Below are 23,309 nucleotides of genomic sequence, written 5' to 3' on the forward strand. Positions count from 1 at the left end.
ACGTTAGTTCATTCACACCTTGTGCCAAAGGAGAGCATCAGCTCCAGCCGATCCCTTGCCCTTACTGGAGTAGAGGGTACTCTTTCTCACTTTCCCCAAGCTCGGGTGTCCATCGACTGGGGGGTGGGAGTTCAAGAAAGGGTTGTTGGGGTTGTGAAGGATCTCCCAGTCCCTGTGTTGCTGGGGATTGATTTGGGCAAGCTTGTGTCCTACTACGAACCTGCCACGACCGCCTTGTCGCTCACGGGAGGAGACGGACTCTCCACCCACCACCAGGTACTTTATACACTTGGGGGAGCACCAGGGGGAAGTGGGTTGAATGTGCCCAGTTCAAGGGTACCCGGTTCAATAGTGCCTGCTTCAAAGGCACCTGAGTTTGATGTACAGACTGTCTGTTGTGATGATGATGTAACTGTACCTGAGTTTACTGTACAACCTGTCTGTAATGGAAAAATGTCTATACCTGTCAATGTCATTAATGCATGCAACGATGATTTGAGTAATGCCCGTCTGTGCCATTCTGAAGGTGTACCTGTGCTAGCAGTACCGCGCAGCTGTATTGCTCAGAACCCGAGCTCAGAACAGGTGGAGGGGGTTCCGGCCTCCTCCCCCTGCTCTGACCGCAGGGATGAGACCTTTCAGCCACTGGCCTCGTGTGACATGAGCCAGTTGGCTGAAACTGACAGCATACTCACAGCAGCACTACAAAGCGACCCAAGCCTGGAGGCCCTCAGGCAACAAGCCTCTGAGTTCCTCGCAGATGGGGCCACTGTCAAGGTGTACTGGGAAGGTGGGAGACTGTACAGCGAGTCTGTACCGCCCCCCTACAGGTAAGCCGCAGGCGAATACCAAATGGCTTGTGGTCCCAAGTGCGTTCAGGGGACATGTGCTGAAATCCGCACATGATAATTCCCTGACAGGACACTCTGGTGTCCGACACTTGCCTGTATTCGGAGACAGTTTTATTGGCCCAGGATGAACAGGGATGTAGCAAACTACTGCAAAGCATGTGCCATCTGTCAGGAGCTGGGAAGGTCCAGGGATTCCCGCGGGGTTCCCTTAGGTCCACAGCCACTTCGCAGGGAACCCCTGCGTGGGCTGGCTGTTGACCTACCCAAACCACTGCCCGTTGTCAGCAATTTCCGGCAGACACCACATCCGACCGCAGTGGCGCAAACGCCCTGTCCAGAACGGTCCATGTCGGGTGAAACCTGAGGGTAGAAGACCGCGACCTGTCCAGTGGAACCGAGCCGCAGGCGACAATGGGTTTTCCCGCCGTACTGGCAACCCGAGACCCGTCAGCCAGGTTAGTAGCGCCGCCACACATCTTGTGGATATGTGTCTAAGCCACCGACAAGAGGGGGGGCTGTCACGGACGGTTGCGGGGCCGCAGACGCGTCCTGGAACCGCCCATGAAGAAAAAGCGATCGCACTCGATTCTCTGCATCGATTGCGCTTCAGATCAATAGAATCTGGGTTGATTGTGTAGGAGCATCTACAGTCTTTTCTTAGTTGAGAGAATCCCTGTAAAAGCCTGGGGGGAGGTGTTAATTAGCTTGGACATATTCCCTGTGGAAGGCAGAATAACATGGAGGCATGAATTCCCTTTTCTGTTCTGGGAACTAGGTGACACCTAGATGTTAATTAGCCAGAGGTTTAAAACACCAAAAGTTTGTTCAGCTAGGAGGAAGCTTCCCCCAGGAGCCAGCAAAGAGCTCACTCTGCCTTTTGGGAAAAGACAGGATGAGCTCACAGCAGGAGATCAGACTACCCAGCCAAACCATCTACATGTTTTAAAATGGTGATGCATGTGATGTAAGGTTTCTGCTTATTAAAGAAAAACCGAGTATCACCCAGAGGTGGGAGGAGTGTATTCGGATTCGTTGAAATTGGACCAACGTCTCGGTATACAAATCATAATCATACCTCGTTCGGTTAAGGAGTTATGGACCCCTCGGTAACCATACGCCCTAACACCCGCATCCAAGGTATCATATTAATCGGTAGGTTCTGAGGATCGAGAATATGTAATTATTATTTATGTGCCGGCCGCGTAGGTCGGTCTAGGGAAATGTCAGGGTTATGGGGCTTGTGAAAGCCCCTGCCCAGATGTGATTACCATAGTCCGGCCCGGGGGCCAACTCTGGAAGCCCGCCTCTGAAAGCAGCTCCATTAAAAGTACATGAGCTGCCCGGGCTAATTATTCCTCCATTTTTCCACCTTCATGAACACACGGCCACCGTGAGGAACAATGGTGGTGGCCATTTTGATTGAACTTAGCTGAAACAAAAAACTCTGAGGAACTTTAAATCAAGGACTTGATGATTTTCCCACAAAAGGACATTTTCCATGAAACTAAGTATTTTTTCTCCCCTTTATTTTCATACTGTGTTATCTCATGTCTCAATAATTGTTGATTTTAATCATTTTCTGTATATATTAATTATTTATATTGCTTTCAATAAACCGACGCTATCGTCAGTTGTTGTTCCAGCTGCCCTATTATTCAGCATACACAGGAACTGAACTCAGATCTCTGAAGAGACGCTACTATTGTATTGTTGCTAGCTAGACAGAATACAGCGTGTTTTAACCGTTTTATTTGCAGGTTGAGAAATAACCAGTTAGTGAGTTCCCCTGTCTCAGAATACAGAGGTGGTGGCAGATACCCTGAAATAGTGTGTAAAGTTGTAATTACCGTACCTCACAGGCTCCCTTCTGGTTTGTCTGTGGCCAATTCCCAATGGTTCCTACACATTGACTGCGACCAGAGTTCGCACGATCCGTGCGCTGGCACCGATTGGAAGGCATTTAGCGGTCTGACCACTAGGGATCCTGTGACAGGGTGTCTTACGAGTTAGGTTTTGGGGCGGGAGTCTTAGGGGTTAGGCATGTTGGGGGGGGGGTTAAGGTTAGCCACCCAGCAGGGGAGTTTTAGTGTTAAGCACCGCCTGGGGTATCGATTAGTGTTAGGCATCAAGAAGGAGGGCTCTGTATGAGAATAAGGTAAGGTTAGGACATAGTAAATATCAGTAAAATTACTGATAGTCTATCACCGTTATTTTGCACCCTTATCTATATGCGGCACTTTCATATGTATGCTACGTTTATCCCAAGCATTACATTTTCAGATTCAGCCTTTATTTTCCTTTGCTCTGGCAATTCCAACATTTTACTTCACCCTGTCAATAAAACACATTTGAATTTGAGAGGAGAGAGGGAGAAACAGAGATGAGCAACAGAGAGAGAGAGAGAGAGAGAGAGAGAGAGAGAGAGAGAGAGAGAGAGAGAGAGAGAGAGAGAGAGAGAGAGAAGAAGGAGGAGAGAAGATAGAGCAAAAAGAGGGAGGAGAGAGAGAAGAGAGAGCAAAAAAAAAAAGAGAAGAGAGAGAGAGAGAAAAGAGGGGGGAAAAAGAGGAAAGAGAGAGTGAAAAAGAGGGAGGAGAGAAGAGAGCGAAAGAGGGAAGAGAGAGAAAGCACACAGAGGGAGAAGAGCGAAAAGAGAGCAAAAAGAGGGAGAAGAAACAGTGAAAAGAGGGAGGAGAGAGGAAGCGAAAAGAGGGAGGAGAGAGAAAGCAAAAAGAGGGAGGAGAGAGAAGAGAAGTGTATGTTAAAGCGAGAAGAGGGAGGAGAGAGAAAGCAACAAGAGGGAGGAGAGAGAAGAGAGAGCAAAAAAAAAAAAAAGGAGAAGAGAGAGAGAAAAGAGAGAGCGAAAAGAGAGAGCGAAAAGAGGGAGGAGAGAAAGGGAGGAGAGAGAGAGAAGATAGAGCGATAAGAAGGAGGAGAAAGAGAGCAAAGAGGGAGGAGAGGGAGAGAAAAGAGGGAGGAGAGAGAGAGAAGAGAGAGCGAAAAGAGGGAGGAGCGAAAAGAGGGAGAGAAAGAGAAGGGAGGAAAGACCGAATCTAAACTAGAATACAATTACATTTTACAAATGCCTTTGATTAAAATATTTAAATACAGAACAAATAAGTGAGTACCTTTAATAATTCCTTTCTCCTGTAAAGTCTTCAGTGATGGCCGTCGGGATATAAACTTTTTTAAGCGGGTTTTAACACGGTTCCTGTCAGATGTGTCTGAAGCACTGTAGTTTAATTTGAATACTGTAGACAAAAGAGAACATTTGTTACAATGTATACTGTAACTAAAGCAAAGGTGTCAGCAAAGTGTTCAGTCATTCAGGTCTGTAGTGGTGCTTAAAAGGTTTCTCTAAAACTTATGAAAATGTATCCAAGCACTTATCACTGAAGGTAGTCATGCTTTGATTATACTGTATGTCCATTGTCCAAAGTTTTCTTTTGGGACATTTTAAGGTCTCTTGCACACTGCAAGCGATTCCGATTCAGATTCCGCTTTTTAATCAGTTTTTACATCCGATTCAGATTCCGATTTGCAGTGTGCAGGGAGCAAACTGCAAATCGGAATCGGAATCGGATGTAAAAAATGATTAAAAAGTGGAAGCTGAATCGGAATTGCTTGCAGTGTGCAAGAGGCCTAAGGAGACAGGACACAGGCGTAGTAGGATAGAGCATCCTCCTACTGTAGCAGAAGTACTAAGATGACATGATCTGTCTATGGGGTGGGGCTAAAAACTCTGGCAGAAAGATTTCATTTATGAAGACTCCACATGACAAAAAACAAAAACAGTGAGTGGTCCACCTGGCCACCACCATTCACCATAACTGAAATTGTCGTTTTTCGATGGTGCGAGTCTTTCAAAAATGCACATCAGCATGTTGTTAATAGCCTATATTTATGGTTAGTTACAATAATAATCTCAGAACAAAACAAACAAAAACTGACAAAAAAATGTAGTTTAACTCATTACGTTCCTGAGAGACAGAATGAAACAGTATCTCGACCGAGTTGATTTTCATTTACATTAGCCAATTATTTCTCAAGTATCTGGGGGATGTTTGGATTTGCAGCCTTGGATGTATGACTTTATAATCCAAACTTCTAACACACTTTGTGCCTCGCTGATATCAAGGGAGCTAAACTTGCCAAATTGTTCATTTAAAGTAAATACAAGATAGCCAATTAAGGAAAGTAAAATATAAACACATGCCCATGATAATAAGAGAAGCATTCTCCTGTCGTTTTACTACCGAATTTAATAGAGTGGTTCTTCTTTTTCCCACAACACCAGCTGACCTTACAGATACTTACGTGAACTTGTAATCGCCTGCAAAAAAAAAATAAGACACTTCTGCAGAATGCGCCAAGCAAATACTGTACTACTTAATGAAACTATCTTCCCAGCGAGAATAAAATCAACACTGACTGTACTTGTTCATGGATACCAGCATGTAATAAGGAGTAGCCGGTCACGCGCCTTCTTGTGCCATTACTGAAACACATATAGGGCACAGGTGTTCCAAGATGTCTAAAAACTGGCTATTAAGTGGCAAACAGGAACTGAGCAACAGCAACAGGAACTGAGCAACAGGGATTTGCTGAATTCTGAATCCGATGAAACTCTGGAATTTTGCACGAAATTCCAAATGAGTCCCTAACTTGCAGATTCCAAGTTTGCATTTCACAATCGTGAAAACGTAATTTACTGAAAATACCTTTTAATACTAATCATAAAATTAAGTACAGTTAATGCAAACTTGTGTAAATATTAGGGATGATTGTAAATGCCGATTACCAATTCTGCGTAAATTCTGTTTTCCGCCAATGGCAATTTCCATTTTTCCGATTTCTGAGAAGTCTTATTTTTTTGGTTATTTTTTGCATTCTCTCATGTTAACCAGAATACCATGGAAATTTTAGACCAATCACAAGACTCAAGAATACTAAGGAGTATCCGAATTCTGTGATTGGGCTAAAATGACTAAGTTGCGTTAAATCGGATTATCTCGGAAATATGTTTTCCATTTTGCGATTGGAAATGCTGAGTTCCGATCGGAAATGCAAATATTTCAATTCCGTAGAATCCGAATGAGCTACTGATTTACATCCCTAGTAAATATGTTTACAATAACAAATCAGTGTTTCCCCTTTCCCCTTGCCTGTACACATAACACACAGCAATAAATACTGCAAAACAAAATGGAGGATTTCAATTTTTCAAAAATGCTGCAGAATTCTAAAAATCAAGCCAAACCCACCAAAATCAAGTCAAGCTTCCTTCATAAAGACTCCTTATTTGGTCTTTATTGATTTCTGCAAATCTTCTGGATTTCCAGGACAATACTCCAACCTGTAAAGATTCCCTGTAAAGACTTAGTTTGAGCCAGTGAGGTTTATATATTTGCATATATTTCCTTTATAGACTTGTTTTGAGGAACACATGTGTATGGGTGGTGGCTCGCTGGCTGCCCGAAGTGATGTTTGCAAATCCAGTTAATGTTGGCTACAGACTTCCTATTCATAAGTTAAGGGAGTTGGAGGCAACAGCTGCCCAGAAGTGTAGCCATGGGGGGGGGGGGGGGGGCTGCAAGGGGGAACATATGTCCCCGGTGCAGCACTGTGAGAGTGCTCAGCATGGCTGCTGCACCCCCACGTACATGGGAGGTGGCTGCCTGGAGTGCGGTTTGCAAATGCAGTTAATGTTGGCTAAAGACTTCCTATTCATAAGTTAAGGGAGTGGGTGGGAGGCAACAGCTGCTCAGAGCCGTAGCTATGGGGGGGGGGGCAAGGGGGGACATATATTCCCAGGTGCAGCACTGTGAGGGCGCTCAGCTGCTGCATCCCCACATGCATGGAAGGTGGCTCTCCGGCTGCCCTAAGTGCCCCTGCTTCTCTTCCTCCCTCTGCAGAGCAATGCAGAAGCATTAACAGCAGCAGAAAAAGCGGGGCACACCTGGCTATCAAAAGGGAGGGACATCTGGCTATCTATAAGGAGCACACCTGGCTATCTAAATAGGGGAAATGGGCATGTCTGGCTATCTAAAGGGGGGCACATTTGGCTGTTTATGGGGGAGGGGCTGATCTGGCTATCTGAGTGGTTGGAAGGGCACATATGGCTAAAACAGCAGTCTCAACAGCATTTGTAGATTCCACCCATGACCACAACTACATTCTGATGTGTGGCCAGGCCCATTTTGTCCGGGGGATGCGCAAAAACTGTCTTTGTCCCAGAGCACTGAAAACCCTAGCAACGCCTCTGCAGCTGCCTTGCCTTGGAAGAAACATGTCCAGAAACGGCCCTGCATCCTATCGTGGAGCTTCAACACGGGTGAAAAAGAAAAAGTGCCTATGTGGGAATAGGACAACACTGTGCCGGGTGCCGGGCTTTAGAAAGTAAATGATACTTTGCTTTCTTTCAACACAATAGACCAAAATTGCCTGATAGCCCGTGCATTCTTTATAACATTACATTCCGAGACATGAGCAAGTTTCCCATTAGTGAACCAAGTTATTCAGGATCTAAATGAATATGAGGTGTTCTTATCAGCAGTTCTTATGCAATTACTCATGGGAAAATTCAGACCTTCTCCTGACTTTTATTTCACTCTCAATTTATGTGAAAAAACATTTGTATATTATCCCATGGGTTTACCTATAATTAATTCTTGCCAGGGTACATTGGAGCACTTTTAAACATGTGTTGAAAGCATCGGTTTTTGGACGAACTATCCATTAACGACTTTCTGAACTGTAACAATGGTTATTGACAGAGCCTGTCAGACTAAAGTACTATTGATTGTTTCACATCATGTGTATAGCAAAACCAATTTCTTTCAAGTGATTCTTCCTAACTGAAATACATTAGAACAGGCTTCCTATCAGTTCATCATAACTACCGAAATTATAGAATATAATGCGTTAAGAAAAGGCTGCGACGAGGGTATGAAATGAAAGGGACATATACTTAAAAAAAAATTCCCTTTTGTTGAGGGGAAAAAAAATGTCTCCAGATCAGATCTATAGTTAGCAAGGATTCTGGCAAACAATGACAGTATTTTAGTTGCTTTTGTTGTGCATATGTTGATGTACTGATGTAATCGGTGGTAGTGGAAGCTATAAGGTCTGGTTTGGCGTACGTATATGTACACTGCCAGTGAGCTGGGTGCAGGGTGAGCTAAATGATAGCTCACCCTGCTGCCACTCAAACTACAGGCGGCGCTAAATAGTATTCCCCCTCCGATCAGGGGCGTAGCAATAGGGTATGCAACCCCTGTTCTCGCAGGGGGGCCCGCTCAGGGCCGTTTTGGGAGGCTGGAGGGGTCGCATCATGAGGGGAGAGCTTGGTAGCACGTCGGTGGGGAGGGGAACAGTGCCCCCCTCCCTCACCTTGGGCTCTCCCCTTTGCGCTCCTCTCTAGCGTTAAATAGTGTGTGTATACAGGCGGCGGGCAGCGGCAGATACATACCTTCCTTGCGTTCCACCGATGTTCCTCTCTCTAGCCTCTGACGCAACTTCCTGTATAAACCGGAAGTTGCATCAGAGGCTAGAGAGAGGAACATGGGTAGAACGCAAGGAAGGTATGTATCTGCCGCTGCTCACCGCCTGCATACACACACTATACAACGCTGGAGGGGAGCCTTTTTCAATTTCAAGAAACATTTAATGGTTGAAAAACCCCAAATTTTCAGAAAACATGAACATTTTTTATTCATTTATTTTGATCACACGCTGTTTATTGAAAAGTTACAGATACAGGTCAGCATAACAATCAACACGAAAAAGAGCATGAAAAAGTGCAATGATTGATAGTCATCGGTTAAATACAGACGTTAACCACTTCCCGACCGCCCACTACACAGGGGCGGCGGGGAAGTGGAGCCCTGCAGGACGGCCTCACCCACAGAGGCGGCGGTCCATTTAAGGGCATGGGCGGAGCGATCGCGTCATCCGTGACGCGATCCTCCGCCGGCGCCTGTCACCGCTCGCTCGCCGCAACATCCCGCCGGCTATACGGAAGCGCCGGCGGGATGTTAACCCCGCGATCGCCGCATACAAAGTGTATAATACACTTTGTAATGTTTACAAAGTGTATTATACAGGCTGCCTCCTGCCCTGGTGGTCCCAGTGTCCGAGGGACCACCAGGGCAGGCTGCAGCCACCCTAGTCTGCACCCAAACACACTGATTTCTCCCCCCCCTGCCCCAGATCGCCCACAGCACCCATCAGACCCCCCCCCTGCCCACCCCCCAGACCCCTGTTTGCACCCAATCACCCCCCTAATCACCCATCAATCACTCCCTGTCACTATCTGTCAACGCTATTTTTTTTTTTATCCCCCCCCCTGCTCCCTGCCCCCTCCTGATCACCCCCCACCCCTCACATTCTCCCCAGACCCCCCCCCCCTGTTTACTGTATGCATCTATCCCCCTGATCACCTGTCAATCACCTGTCAATCACCTGTCAATCACCCGTCAATCACCCATCAATCACCCGTCAATCACCCCCTGTCACTGCCACCCATCAATCAGCCCCTAACCTGCCCCTTGCGGGCAATCTGATCACCCCCCCACACCAATAGATCGCCCACAGATCCGACATCAGATCACCTCCCAAATCCATTGTTTACATCTATTCTCTCCTCTAAACACCCACTAATTACCCATCAATCACCCATCAATCACCCCCTATCACCACTTGTCACTTTTACCTATCAGATCAGACCCTAATCTGCCCCTTGCGGGCACCCAATCACCCGCCCACACGCTCAGATTGCCCTCTGACCCCCCCTTATCAATTCACCAGTGCATTAATTACATCTGTTCTTCCCTGTAATAACCCACTGATCACCTGTCAATCACCTGCCAATCACCTATCACCCATCAATCACCCCCTGTCACCCCCTGTCACTGCCACCCATCAATCAGCCCCTAACCTGCCCCTTGCGGGCAATCTGATCACCCACCCACACCATTAGATCGCCCGCAAACCCGCCGTCAGATTACCTCCCAAATGTATCGTTTACATCTGTTATCTTCTCTAAACACCCACTAATTACCCATCAATCACCCCCTATCACCACCTGTCACTGTTACCTATCAGATCAGACCCTAATCTGCCCCTTGCGGGCACCCAATCACCCGCCCACACGCTCAGATTGCCCTCTGACCCCCCCTTATCAATTCACCAGTGCATTAATTACATCTGTTCTTCCCTGTAATAACCCACTGATCACCTGTCAATCACCTGCCAATCACCTATCACCCATCAATCACCCCCTGTCACCCCCTGTCACTGCCACCCATCAATCAGCCCCTAACCTGCCCCTTGCGGGCAATCTGATCACCCACCCACACCATTAGATCGCCCGCAAACCCGCCGTCAGATTACCTCCCAAATGTATCGTTTACATCTGTTATCTTCTCTAAACACCCACTAATTACCCATCAATCACCCCCTATCACCACCTGTCACTGTTACCTATCAGATCAGACCCTAATCTGCCCCTTGCGGGCACCCAATCGACCGCCTACACGCTCAGATTGCCCTCAGACCCCCCCTTATCAATTCGCCAGTGCAATATTTACATCTGTTCTCCCCTGTAATAACCCACTGATTACCTGTCAATCACCTATCAATCACCCATCAATCACCCCCTGTCACTGCCACCCATCAATCACCCCCTGTCACTGCCACCCATCAATCACCCGCTGTCACTGCCACCCATCAATCAGCCCCTAACCTGCCCCTTGCGGGCAAACTGATCACCCACCCACACCAATAGATCGCCCGCAGATCCGACATCAGATCACCACCCAAGCGCAGTGTTTCCATCTATTCTCTACCCTAAACACCCACTAATTACCCATCAATCACCCCCTGTCACTGCTACCTATCAGATTAGACCCCTATCTGCCCCTAGGGCACTCAATCACCCGCCCACACCCTCAGAATGCCCTCAGACCCCAGCCCTGATCACCTCGCCAGTGCATTGCTTGCATCCATTCCCCCCTCTAATCACACCTTGAGACACCCATCAATCACCTCCTGTCACCCCCTAGCACACCTACCCATCAGATCAGGCCCCAATTTGCCCCGTGTGGGCTCCTGATCACTCGGCCAAACCCTCAGACCCCCTTCCGATCACCTCCCCAGTGCATGGATTGCATCTATTTTCCCCTCTAACCACCCCCTGAGACACCCATCAATCACCTCCTGTCACCCCCCTAGCACTCCTATCCATCAGATCAGGCCCAATACAACCTGTCATCTAAAAGGCCACCCTGCTTATGACCGGTTCCACAAAATTCGCCCCCTCATAGACCACCTGTCATCAAAATTTGCAGATGCTTATACCCCTGAACAGTCATTTTGAGACATTTGGTTTCCAGACTACTCACGGTTTGGGGCCTGTAAAATGCCAGGGCGGTATAGGAACCCCACAAGTGACCCCATTTTAGAAAAAAAAGACACCCCAAGGTATTATGTTAGGTGTATGACGAGTTCATAGAAGATTTAATTTTTTGTCAAAAGTTAGCGGAAATTAATTTTTATTGGTTTTTTTTCACAAAGTGTCATTTTTCACTAACTTGTGACAAAAAATAAAATCTTCTATGAACTCGCCATACACCTAACGGAATACCTTGGGGTGTCTTCTTTCTAAAATGGGGTCACTTGTGGGGTTCCTATACTGCCCTGGCATTTTAGGGGCCCTAAACCGCGAGGAGTAGTCTAGAAAACAAATGCTTCAAAATGACCTGTGAATAGGACGTTGGGCCCCTTAGCGCACCTAGGCTGCAAAAAAGTGTCACACATGTGGTACCGCCGTACTCAGGAAAAGTAGTATAATGTGTTTTGGGGTGTATTTTTACACATACCCATGCTGGGTGGGAGAAATTTCTATGTAAATGGACAATTGTGTGTAAAAAAATCAAACAATTGTCATTTACAGAGATATTTCTCCCACTTAGCATGGGTATGTGTAAAAATACACCCCAACTACTTCTCCTGAGTACAGCGGTACCACATGTGTGGCACTTTTTTACACCCTAAGTACGCTAAGGGGCCCAAAGTCCAATGAGTACCTTTAGGATTTCACAGGTCATTTTGCGACATTTGGTTTCAAGACTACTCCTCACGGTTTAGGGCCCCTAAAATGCCAGGGCAGTATAGGAACCCCACAAATGACCCCATTCTAGAAAGAAGACACCCAAAGGTATTCCGTACGGAGTATGGTGAGTTCATAGAAGATTTTATTTTTTGTCACAAGTTAGCGGAAAATGACACTTTGTGAAAAAAAACTATTAAAATCAATTTCCGCTAACTTGTGACAAAAAAATAAAAACTTCTATGAACTCACCATACTCCTAACGGAATACCTTGGGGTGTCTTCTTTCTAAAATGGGGTCATTAGTGGGGTTCCTATACTGCCCTGGCATTTTAGGGGCCCTAAACCGTGAGGAGTAGTCTTGAAACAAAAATGACCTGTGAAATCCTAAAGGTACTCATTGGACTTTGGGCCCCTTAGTGCAGTTAGGGTGCAAAAAAGTGCCACACATGTGGTATCGCCGTACTCGGGAGAAGTAGTACAATGTGTTTTGGGGTGTATTTTTACACATACCCATGCTGGGTGGGAGAAATACCTCTGTAAATGACAATCTTTTGATTTTTTTACACACAATTGTCCATTTACAGAGGTATTTCTCCCACCCAGCATGGGTATGTGTAAAAATACACCCCAAAACACATTGTACTACTTCTCCCGAGTATGGCGATACCACATGTGTGGCACTTTTTTGCACCCTAACTGCGCTAAAGGGCCCAAAGTCCAATGAGTACCTTTAGGATTTCACAGGTCATTTTGAGAAATTTCGTTTCAAGACTACTCCTCACGGTTTAGGGCCCCTAAAATGCCAGGGCAGTATAGGAACCCCACAAATGACCCCATTTTAGAAAGAAGACACCCCAAGGTATTCCGTTAGGAGTATGGTGAGTTCATAGAAGATTTTATTTTTTGTCAAAAGTTAGCGGAAATTGATTTTAATTGTGTTTTTTCACAAAGTGTCATTTTCCGCTAACTTGTGACAAAAAATAAAATCTTCTATGAACTCGCCATACTACTAACGGAATACCTTGGGGTGTCTTCTTTCTAAAATGGGGTCATTTGTGGGGTTCCTATACTGCCCTGGCATTTTAGGGGCCCTAAACCGTGAGGAGTAGTCTTGAAACGAAATTTCTCAAAATGACCTGTGAAATCCTAAAGGTACTCATTGGACTTTGGGCCCTTTAGCGCAGTTAGGGTGCAAAAAAGTGCCACACATGTGGTATCGCCGTACTCAGGAGAAGTAGTATAATGTGTTTTGTGGTGTATTTTTACACATACCCATGCTGAGTGGGAGAAATATCTCTGTAAATGGACAATTGTGTGTAAAAAAAATTAACAAATTGTCATTTACAGAGATATTTCTCCCACCCAGCATGGGTATGTGTAAAAATACACCCCAAAACACATTATACTACTTCTCCTGAGTACGGCAATACCACATGTGTGGCACTTTTTTGCAGCCTAACTGCGCTAAGGGGTCCAAAGTCCAATGAGCACCTTTAGGCTTTACAGGGGTGCTTACAATTTAGCACCCCCCAAAATGTCAGGACAGTAAACACACCCCACAAATGATCCCATTTTGGAAAGTAGACCCTTCAAGGTATTCAGAGAGGGGCATGGTGAGTCCGTGGCAGATTTCATTTTTTTTTGTCGCAAGTTAGAAGAAATGGAAACTTTTTTTTTTTTTTTTTTTTCTCACAAAGTGTCATTTTCCGCTTACTTGTGACAAAAAATAATATCTTCTATGAACTCACTATGCCTCTCAGTGAATACTTTGGGATGTCTTCTTTCCAAAATGGGGTCATTTGGGGGGTATTTATACTATCCTGGAATTCTAGCCCCTCATGAAACATGACAGGGGGTCAGAAAAGTCAGAGATGCTTGAAAATGGGAAAATTCACTTTTGGCACCATAGTTTGTAAACGCTATAACTTTTACCCAAACCAATAAATATACACTGAATGGGTTTTTTTTTATCAAAAACATGTTTGTCCACATTTTTCGCGCTGCATGTATACAGAAATTTTACTTTATTTGAAAAATGTCAGCACAGAAAGTTAAAAAAATCATTTTCTTGCCAAAATTCATGTCTTTTTTGATGAATATAATAAAAAGTAAAAATCGCAGGAGCAATCAAATAGCATCAAAAGAAAGCTTTATTAGTGACAAGAAAAGGAGCCAAAATTCATTTAGGTGGTAGGTTGTATGAGCGAGCAATAAACCGTGAAAGCTGCAGTGGTCTGAATGGAAAAAAAGTGGCCGGTCCTTAAGGGGTAGAAAGCCCTAGGTCCTCAAGTGGTTAACTTACTACATAGTCAGAGTAGAAAAAAAAAAAAGCCTCAAGACCAAATCTCATAACTTCATGCCTTAGAATGCAAAACACTCTTCTTTCCCAAAATAACAACCCCCCTCCCCCCCCCCCAAAAAAAAAAAACATAGAAAAAAACCTTCACAGAATAGCAAAGAGAGCACTGGAGGCAAGATCAGTGGACTGAAATCAATCAACACCCAAACCTCATCTAGATACCCCAATATTAGAGAGGATTTCATCTCTAATCAAATCTGGGTCTAAGAAATCATGAACCTCTAGCCAATTACCCCAGATCTTCTCAAACGTTGCAGAGGAGCCTTTATGAGCAAAAATCACTTTCTCGAATTTCAAGGCAGCATTAATTTGGCCCACCCACATCACCAGGGTAGAATGGTTATTCTGTTTCCAGCATTGCAAAATTAACTTCCTAGCAATAAATAAAGACCTTATAATGGCTAATTTAACGTGATCAGAGATGCTTCCATCATCAAATGCTCCTAGTACACAAACGGAAACCGTTCTAGGAATAGTCATTTGATAAAATTGATCTATTACACCCAGTACCCCTTACCAATACCTACGAAGTTGAGGACAGTTCCACAACATATGGAACACAACACAAGATCCCCATGATCCCTCTTACATTTAGCACAATCAGGCGAGCCAACAAACCCATGCGGTATAATCGCGTCGGGGTGTAGTGGGTTCTATGTATAATTTGAAGTTGCGATAACTTTTGGAAAGCAAGGGGGACAGCTTGAAGAGCTTCCATCCACCCCTCATCAGTAAGTTCAGGGATTTCTTGCATCCAAACCGTCAAACTTTTTTATTTTTACTGCAAAAAATTCTCAGAAAATGCAAAAACTCACAAAATGGTTTTTGATGGCATTTTTGCTAAAAAGTCGAATTCAACATTATTTTCGTGAAACATGAATGCAAAAGTGAATATTGGCATTTTCGCTCATCACTGCTGGCTCCACCCACTATCCTGAAGTCTTGCATTATGGGAGTTTAATTTCATGCAAGAAATAATCACAGGTAATTATGGTTCAGGAATTAAATACTGTACCTTATATGTCTCCTTCAATTAAAAAAAATATCCCCAAAAGTGGTCATTGGTTAAAAAAAAAAAAACAATTCCAGCAGCCAAGCCTCTTCTTCTTCTGACCTGTAATTCATAGCATTTCTGAACAATATTAAATTGAATTTCAGAATCTGTAGCTGATTTGTTTAAGCCATTTACCTGTGTGAATGGGACATTTGGCATTCTTCGCTTGGCAGTATAACATATCAGTCTTTCCACAGAATAAATATAATTTGCAGAGCAATTTTGCCAAAATGTTTAGACGGTTGCTTATTTTATTTTGTTTTTGGACCAATGTAAGGATTGTAATGAGATAAAGTTATATATTTTTTTTAAAACATTTTCCCTCTAAAATAAAATGCTTGGCCAATGGAGGATATTCAGAATACTGGTTTATATAATGTTACTTATTACTAGAACATGTACTAAATGGCATTTTATGTATTTATTTTCTTTATGTTAGATTCTATATTCAGCATCCTCTGTACAAAAATATCTCACAACACAGTACAATCAAAACTTGTATTCAGCAGTTATTATGGGGAAAGATTATTTCTAATTTGATACTGCAAATTCATTTATTTCCCCTCAAATATCTAAGGAATGTATATTGTTTTATAATAAATGCCCCAAATTAGGGCACTGGCCTTTATATGCATTTACCTGAACATTATTCAAAATTAATTATGCATAAAAAGTAAAAAAAAGAGTTGCAGTTTCTTGAAACTAAATGGGAAACAGTATCTGCAATACCAATTCATATATCCTTAAATTGGACCTGAACTCTTCCACAGGACAGAAGGAATACATAGAGAAATTTACCACGTGTGTTTTTAGAGAGTTTAGCCCTGCCTTCCTCAACACTTTTGACCTGGGAGAACCCTGCAAATAATTTTTGGACCTCAAGGAACCCCTGCATTTATTTTACAGGAGGCATGGACTTTAAAAGTAGGTGAGGCTGTTTATTTCATTACCCTCTATAACAGTGTACCTCATTATACTGTCTCCTTATTCTGGTGCTTTTTATTGATGTTTTGTAACGATTGTGGAAATGTTACCGTGGTCAGCGCACAGGATGCGCGCTGACACTGCGGAAATCCTCCACAAGCGTATAATCTGAGAGAACCCAGCTTTTGGTGCAAGCACCAGTAGAGGGGAATTCCCACCGGCAGATGGAGCTGTGGAGTGCAGAGGAATAAACCCTCTGCGCTGCCACAGATGGCAGATGGAAATTGTACGAAAAGAAGCAACACAGGGGAAGATAGCCCCTAAAGAGAGAGAGCACAGAGACAGAATCAATGTGTGTCCACCCAGCGACGGTGAACACACAACGGCGAAAATGAAGTGGGAACGCAATCGCAAGAATGGCGATTGCCAAATAGTGACACCAGACTGAGCAGGACAGAGCACGAGATTAGCAAAGGCACAGCAAACAACAATCAGAGGATAAAGAAAATAACAAACGCTAGCTAAACGTGAACACCGCACTCATTCGCAACAGCGAATGCGTTTAAGACACGATCACCGCGCGATAGGCGTCCCAGTGATAAGCGTGCCACCCTAACTAGCCACAAGTAACACAAATGAGCACAAACAGACAAGACAGACAGGTGAAGTAGCCAGTAGCAACCGCTGCTCCAGCTTACACTCCAGGAACACAGATCAGAAGGATCCACAACCGCTACCGCTAGAGGCTAGTGCGATCCAAACAAGACAGACAGATGAGGTAGCCAGTAGCAACCGCTGCTCCAGCTTACACTCCAAGAAACAGATCAGAAGGATCCATGCCAAGAAACCCCTGCAGAGTAACAAATGTAATTTGATCTTTCAGCTGCGTTAGCTGGCTGCCTCGGTAGAGCAGCTAATTTGTAAACACAGGATGTTAACCTTATGTTTGTTGTCATGAAAACAGGAAGTAGACATAATGCAGAACTATGGCAAGATTTGTAATCGATAAACCCCTTTATCTTGTGTTTTGTGACTCTCTTTCAACTGGCAGAGTTCCAATAGATTGGTGTACAGCCCATGTTTTCCCTTTATTTCAGATCTGGGAAATGATAGACCTGTAAGCTTATCGCCAGTTGTGTGCAAACTATTTGAGGAGTTACTAAGAGATACTATACAAGACTTCATAGCAGAGAATAATCATATTTCTCAGCTTTAGCATGGGTTTACTAAAGACAGGTCCTGTTTGACTAACATGCTCAGCTTTTATGAGGTAGTGAATGCTATTGTGGATTTTGGGAATCCTGTAGATGTGATATACTTGGACTTTGCAAAAGTGTTCCCCAAAGTACACTAGTAGGGTGCAAAAGTGGAGGATGCAAGGACTGGGGAAGAGTCTGTGTGCATGAATAGGGAACTAGCTAATGGACAGAAAACAAAGAGTTGTGGTCAATGAATTTTATTGAAAATGGGAGACTGTTAGCAGTGGGGTCCCACAGGATCAGTACTGGGTCCAGTGCTCTTCAATTTATTTATTAATGAATTAGTAGATGTAGTAGAAAGCAATGCTGTTATTTTTGCAGATGATACAAAATTGTGAAGAATCTTCAATTCACAGGAAGATAGTGACATATTGCAACAGGTTCTGGATAGGATGGCTACATGGGCACATAAATGGCAGATGAAATTAAATGTTGTAAAGTAAAGTAATGTAAGGTCATGCATTTTGGTCATACCAACTATCTAGCACCATACAACATACAATGGATACAGATGGGAACAGCAAACTTGGAGAAGGACTTAGAAGTACTCATCGACAACAAGTTAAATAATTGTATGCAATGCTAAGCTTGGGATGCATTTAGATTGAACCAGAGACGAAAAGGAGAAAAAAAAATGATACATACCTGGGGCTTCCTCCAGCCCCATCTGCCTGGATCGCTCCCACGTTGCTGTCCTCCGATGTCTGCAGTTACAAGAACCGGGTCCCCGCTCTGCTGTCAGTCGGAGCCACTGTCACTTACAGTAGGCAGTGAAAATCTGACAGATCTAAAAGATTTTGGACTAGTTCACCTCCTCATGGGGGATTCTCAGTTATTTTTTTTAGTTACAAAAGGACTGAACAGCAGTGCCTCAGCCCAACTGCCAAAATTTTGTGCAAATGAGTAGGGAAGCTGGCTGACATCTTTGTGCAAATGCTTTCCAAGCATTGCTCTTGAAAAGAATGACAGCAATACTGACAGTCTCTTATAAGGAGACGGACTAGTCCAAAACCTTTCAGATGCATTTGTATTTTACTACCTACTGCAAGTGACCGCAACAAAGGAAAAAAAGTAATTTATAGTGTGTTTTACACATTTTATATATACTGGTAGTTAGTTATGTTAAATTGAACACACTTTCGTGATAGTGGTCCTTTAAGATCCCCTTTAAAGCAGTATGATCAGCCATACTATGCCAGGGGAAAAAAAACATATATAAGTAGATAAATACTTGATCTACTTACATGACACATGTATTATACTGTCCACGTTTTGATTTCAGTGAATGTTATATAGTAAATGACGAGAGTTCTGTTAGTGGTGGGGGCCATGTCTTTTGCCCACAGTTAAGGCCAACTCGTGATGTCATTTCTGCCCTTTACTTTTTTTCTTGTCTCCTCCAATCGCTGAGTCGCCTCAGCCTTGCTTGTAAACACAAGTGAGTAGGGGATTAAGTTTCAGATAAGCAGCTGGCAGGGAAATAAAGGAAAGAGGAGGAATGCATTATAAATAAAAGGAACCCCCAGCATGCAATTCTTTGGCACCGACTTCTAAATGTGATAACTCCAAATCATAACAGCAGAAAAAGTTTTGAAAGTTTTGAATGCAGGATTAGCATCTTTATCACTTAATACACTCAGACCAGTTGCTGTTGAAATTTGATATTTATGGTGACGATACCGCTTTAAAGTAATTTGCCCCCCCCCCCCCTTTTTTAGTACAAACAAATTCTCTACTTGTAATAATACCGCAAGCACATCTGTTATCCAGTTGTTATCGTGTTATTACAATGTCTATAATTGTTATTACTATTACCATTATTTTATTTTTATGATGCTATTACTTTTTTAATACCTGGTGTGATTATTACAGCTAATAATCAGCTAATAATCATTTTTGTGTGTTTACTGGTTAAATTATTTATACAATGTTTTACCTGGGCTAATATTCTTGGTACACTAGGCTAATATTAGTTTGTGCTAATATTCTTGGTACATTCTTTGCTTTACATAGCCCAGTGACTTTTTTTTCCCCCATGTGTGCAGTACTACCGTATTTAAAGAACTTGTGAAGTTGAAGACATCTGTTTTGAATTGATTATGTAGTTATTAATGCTTGTGTTACATATAGATGTTGGTTATTGTATGTGTTACTGTACTGTATGAATACCAACCTTGTCTTACGTTTGTGTTATGATGCCAGTGCCACTTTTCCAGGCACCCTAACCTGAAGAAGTGTGCAGAGAGTTTTTTTAAGTTTTTTAATTTTTGAAAGTTTTATGGGCCAATAAATGCTACAAACAGATACACAAACGGTGTAAGCAGCCAGACAGACGTTTTGTGAATCTCACTCACTTCCTCAGAGGCCAAACACCAATGACTTTCTGATTATGAAGTGGTTAGGGTTAGGCACCACCAGGGGGGGTGGTTAAGGTTAGGCACTACTGGGGGGTGGATAAAGTAGGGCACCACCAGGGGGGATGGTTAGGGTAAGGCACCACCAGAGAGGTCTAAGGGCCGGTTCACACTTGCGGTTTTGCAAAAACCGCACCGGATGTCCGGACCGCACCGGAGCCGGATCGGACCTGAACCGTACGGTTCCTGTCCGGATCCGGTCCGGTTGCATACGGTTTCCGTGCGGTATGAACACGGTTGCGGTCCGGATCCGGATTCTTAAAGAGTAACAACCTGTATAAAAACAAAAAAAAATGTTGGGGTCTGGGAGGTCAGCAGAAGGGGGACCTGTGGAATCAGGCCCTCTGCTGTTTAGCACTCACCTCCACCTCCGACATGCTGCCAACATCTCCGGATCCGGATCCAGCTGTGCTGCTCCACTCCAAAATGCTTGCCCATGTGTCCCCAGCCAATATCGCCGCAAAAATCCGCATAGGAAGTGGGGTAGAACATCCGGATTTTTTGCCAGTGTGTTGTGCGCTCTCCGGTTCTCATTGGTTTCCATTGGCCGGATGGTGCAGTCCGGCTCCGCCCCGGATACGGCTGCCGGAGGAGCCGGACCAAAAAATAGCGCATGTTGGAACGGACACCGGAGTCCGGATCCGGTCCGGCTCCGGTCCGGACGAAACGGACACATGTGAACCCTGGCATAGATTTACATTGCTATGCCGTGCGTCCGTTTCGTCCGGCCAGCATGCGGTGCGGCTCCGGCACGGCTATTCCGGCTAGCCACCGCTAATGTGAACCGGGCCTTAGGGTTAGGCACCACCAAGGGTGGTGGTTGGGGTAATGCACCACCGGGGGGAGGGGGGTTAGTTAGGGCTAGCCACCACCGGGGGGTGGGGAGGGTTGGGGTTAGGCACCACCAGGGGTAGTGGTTAGGGTAATGCTCTACCAGGGGAGGGTTCTATGTTAGAGTAGGGTTAGGTTAAGATGTATTGTTGAATTACGGAATTATTTTAACGTTAATATCTTTTTGTTTTCATCTCCTGTCTGTTTTAAAATGGTATTTATTGTAAACCAATTTCATTAACGATCTTTTTCATTATTGAGATTTTGTTATCTACGGTTATGCACCCTTTTTTCATGCACCCCGGTGCAGACACGGCCATACTCACACATGCACAGTTCGGCTGCACTTGTACACCGAAGGGAGTGTGGCAAGAAGAAAATACCCTCTTGTCGGATATGCTCAGAGCAGGGCCGGATCTACCATAAGGCACTGTAGGCACGTGCCTAGAGGTGCCTGATGATGGAAACGCAGCTCACTCCTATTCCCAAGAACAGAGTTCCGAGCAGAGCATAAATGAGAGGTTCCTCACCCAGCTCTCAGCATTGCACTAACCAGATCTCGCTTCAGTTGGGGACATCACTAGCTACTTAATACTGAGGGTTCTTCTGGCTACTTAATACTGAGGGTACTTCTTGATACCTAATACTAAGGGGCACCTGTAGCTACCTATGACGGGCAAGGGAAGTAAGGGAGAAGTGACAGCTGGGCCAGCCAGCACACTTGCGGTGCGGTTCGGTGGGGGTTTGTAAGTTAATGGAGGGAAAAGTCTAGGGTGCCAGGACATCTGTGCCTATAGGCTCCTGTGAGGTAAATGTGGTGGGCCTGGTTCGGAGGGACCCTGTACACCAACAGTGGCCTGATAGATGGATCAGGAAGACTCAGGCTTCCCTCTACTAAGGTAAGTTATTAACTTTTTTTTTATTTAAGTTAAAGATTTGCTTTAACTCCTCATCCTGTTTTGTCGTCTCCTGGTCCCCATTTGTATTACTGATATGATCTCTAGTTTTCTAGTTACTGTAGTTCCCACTGCAACAAAAGTCGATGATGGGCAGCTCTCCATATACTTGATAAACAGTTGTATTTTCCCAACCACTTGTTGTGGGCCACTGTGCATACACTGCTCCTGGCTGTATGCCTCCTCCATTATGCTTCAAATGCCCGGAGCGTTCTGAGCAGTTACAGTCTTAACAAGCTGCGCATGCACAAAATGTTCCCAGCCATGGTAGTGTGATCGGGTGGTGCGCATGCCGAATTCACAGACTTTACGAGGCTAATAGAGTGGTACAACCGAGGGGACCAGGAGGTTCGCGAGGGAACAAATGAACTACAGGGGACTTGGAAGAAACCCCCAGATAAGTAAAAATCCTTCTATTCCAATGTCTCTGGTACACTGTAAAATAAGTTTGTCCTTTTTTTTCTCTTGATTTATGTTTAATTACCCTATTCACCCTCAATACAGGGCCTATAGCTTACAGTAATAGTTAATGCTAAGTCTCAAGGAACCTGAAACTACATTTATCCAGCATCTACCACCATTCCCAGTAGGTGCTGATTGCTGAGATTCTACTGTCTATAGGATCGGTAGACTTTATAACTTTATGGAGAGGACTCAATTTATGCAAAAAAAGAGGAAGTAGAATGCAGTTTTTCTGTTGTAAAAAATTTTGTTCATATAAACTTTATTAATACATATAGAAAAAAGCATTAAAACCGATATCTTTGGTTCCACATTATTCGTCTTTGTGTGATCAACAACACTGATGACTCAGACCAATAGTAACAATACTCTAGCTTGGTTTGATGTTTTTTGTTGCAACCCTTGGTTGATGAATGTGTTAAACGTGGCCACGTTTCTATATGTATTAATAAAGTTTATATGAACAAAATTTTTTTACACCAGAAAAACTGCATTCTACTTCCTCTTTTTTTGCATAAATTGAGTCCTTTCCATAAAGTTATAAAGTTTTGTGTGGGCAAGGTGGACTGCCCTCAAAGGACTGTTTTTTGGCCCTTTTTGCTATATAAAGGACTGTACCCAACTGTATATTATTAGCTATAGGATCGGTAGAATCAGATTAGAAATAAGTTAATTCACAGGTAAGGTGAGCAGTCTCAAATCGAAACAAACCTTCCAAGACAAGGTGAAACATAAATGTTAATAGCACTAGATTAGATCTGATATTAATAGTATATGGTCTGCTAATTTCATATCTGTCATTGCCTATATATATATATATATATATATATATATATATATATATATATATATATATATATATATACACACACACACACACACACACACACACACACACACGTGGACCGATGTCCCAAGTCACTGAGCGTGGCCCCCTCCCCACGGGCCACACTCCTCCTCTGATATGAGTGCGACCACGCATTAGCCACGCGAGCATGGCCGCGCATGCGCAGTAGCACAGAGCACTTAGCTCCGGCTTTCTGCGCATGCACGGGCGTACTCGCATCGCTACTACGCGGCCACGCTGAA

General features: G+C 44.1%; 1 protein-coding gene across 2 annotated transcripts in view; it reads right to left on the bottom strand.

Annotated features, from left to right (window-relative positions):
- Nucleotides 1-23,309, bottom strand: part of ARHGAP15 (Rho GTPase activating protein 15) — an 862,741-nt gene that overhangs the window by 295,499 nt on the left and 543,933 nt on the right. For both annotated transcript variants that reach the window (XM_068245872.1, XM_068245871.1), the window contains one exon: nt 3,977-4,099. In XM_068245872.1, coding sequence (XP_068101973.1) covers nt 3,977-4,099 — 123 coding nt within the window. The remainder of the gene's footprint in view (nt 1-3,976; nt 4,100-23,309) is intronic.

The sequence above is a fragment of the Hyperolius riggenbachi genome, chromosome 7 (assembly GCF_040937935.1).
Source record: "Hyperolius riggenbachi isolate aHypRig1 chromosome 7, aHypRig1.pri, whole genome shotgun sequence".
Lineage (NCBI taxonomy): Eukaryota > Metazoa > Chordata > Amphibia > Anura > Hyperoliidae > Hyperolius > Hyperolius riggenbachi.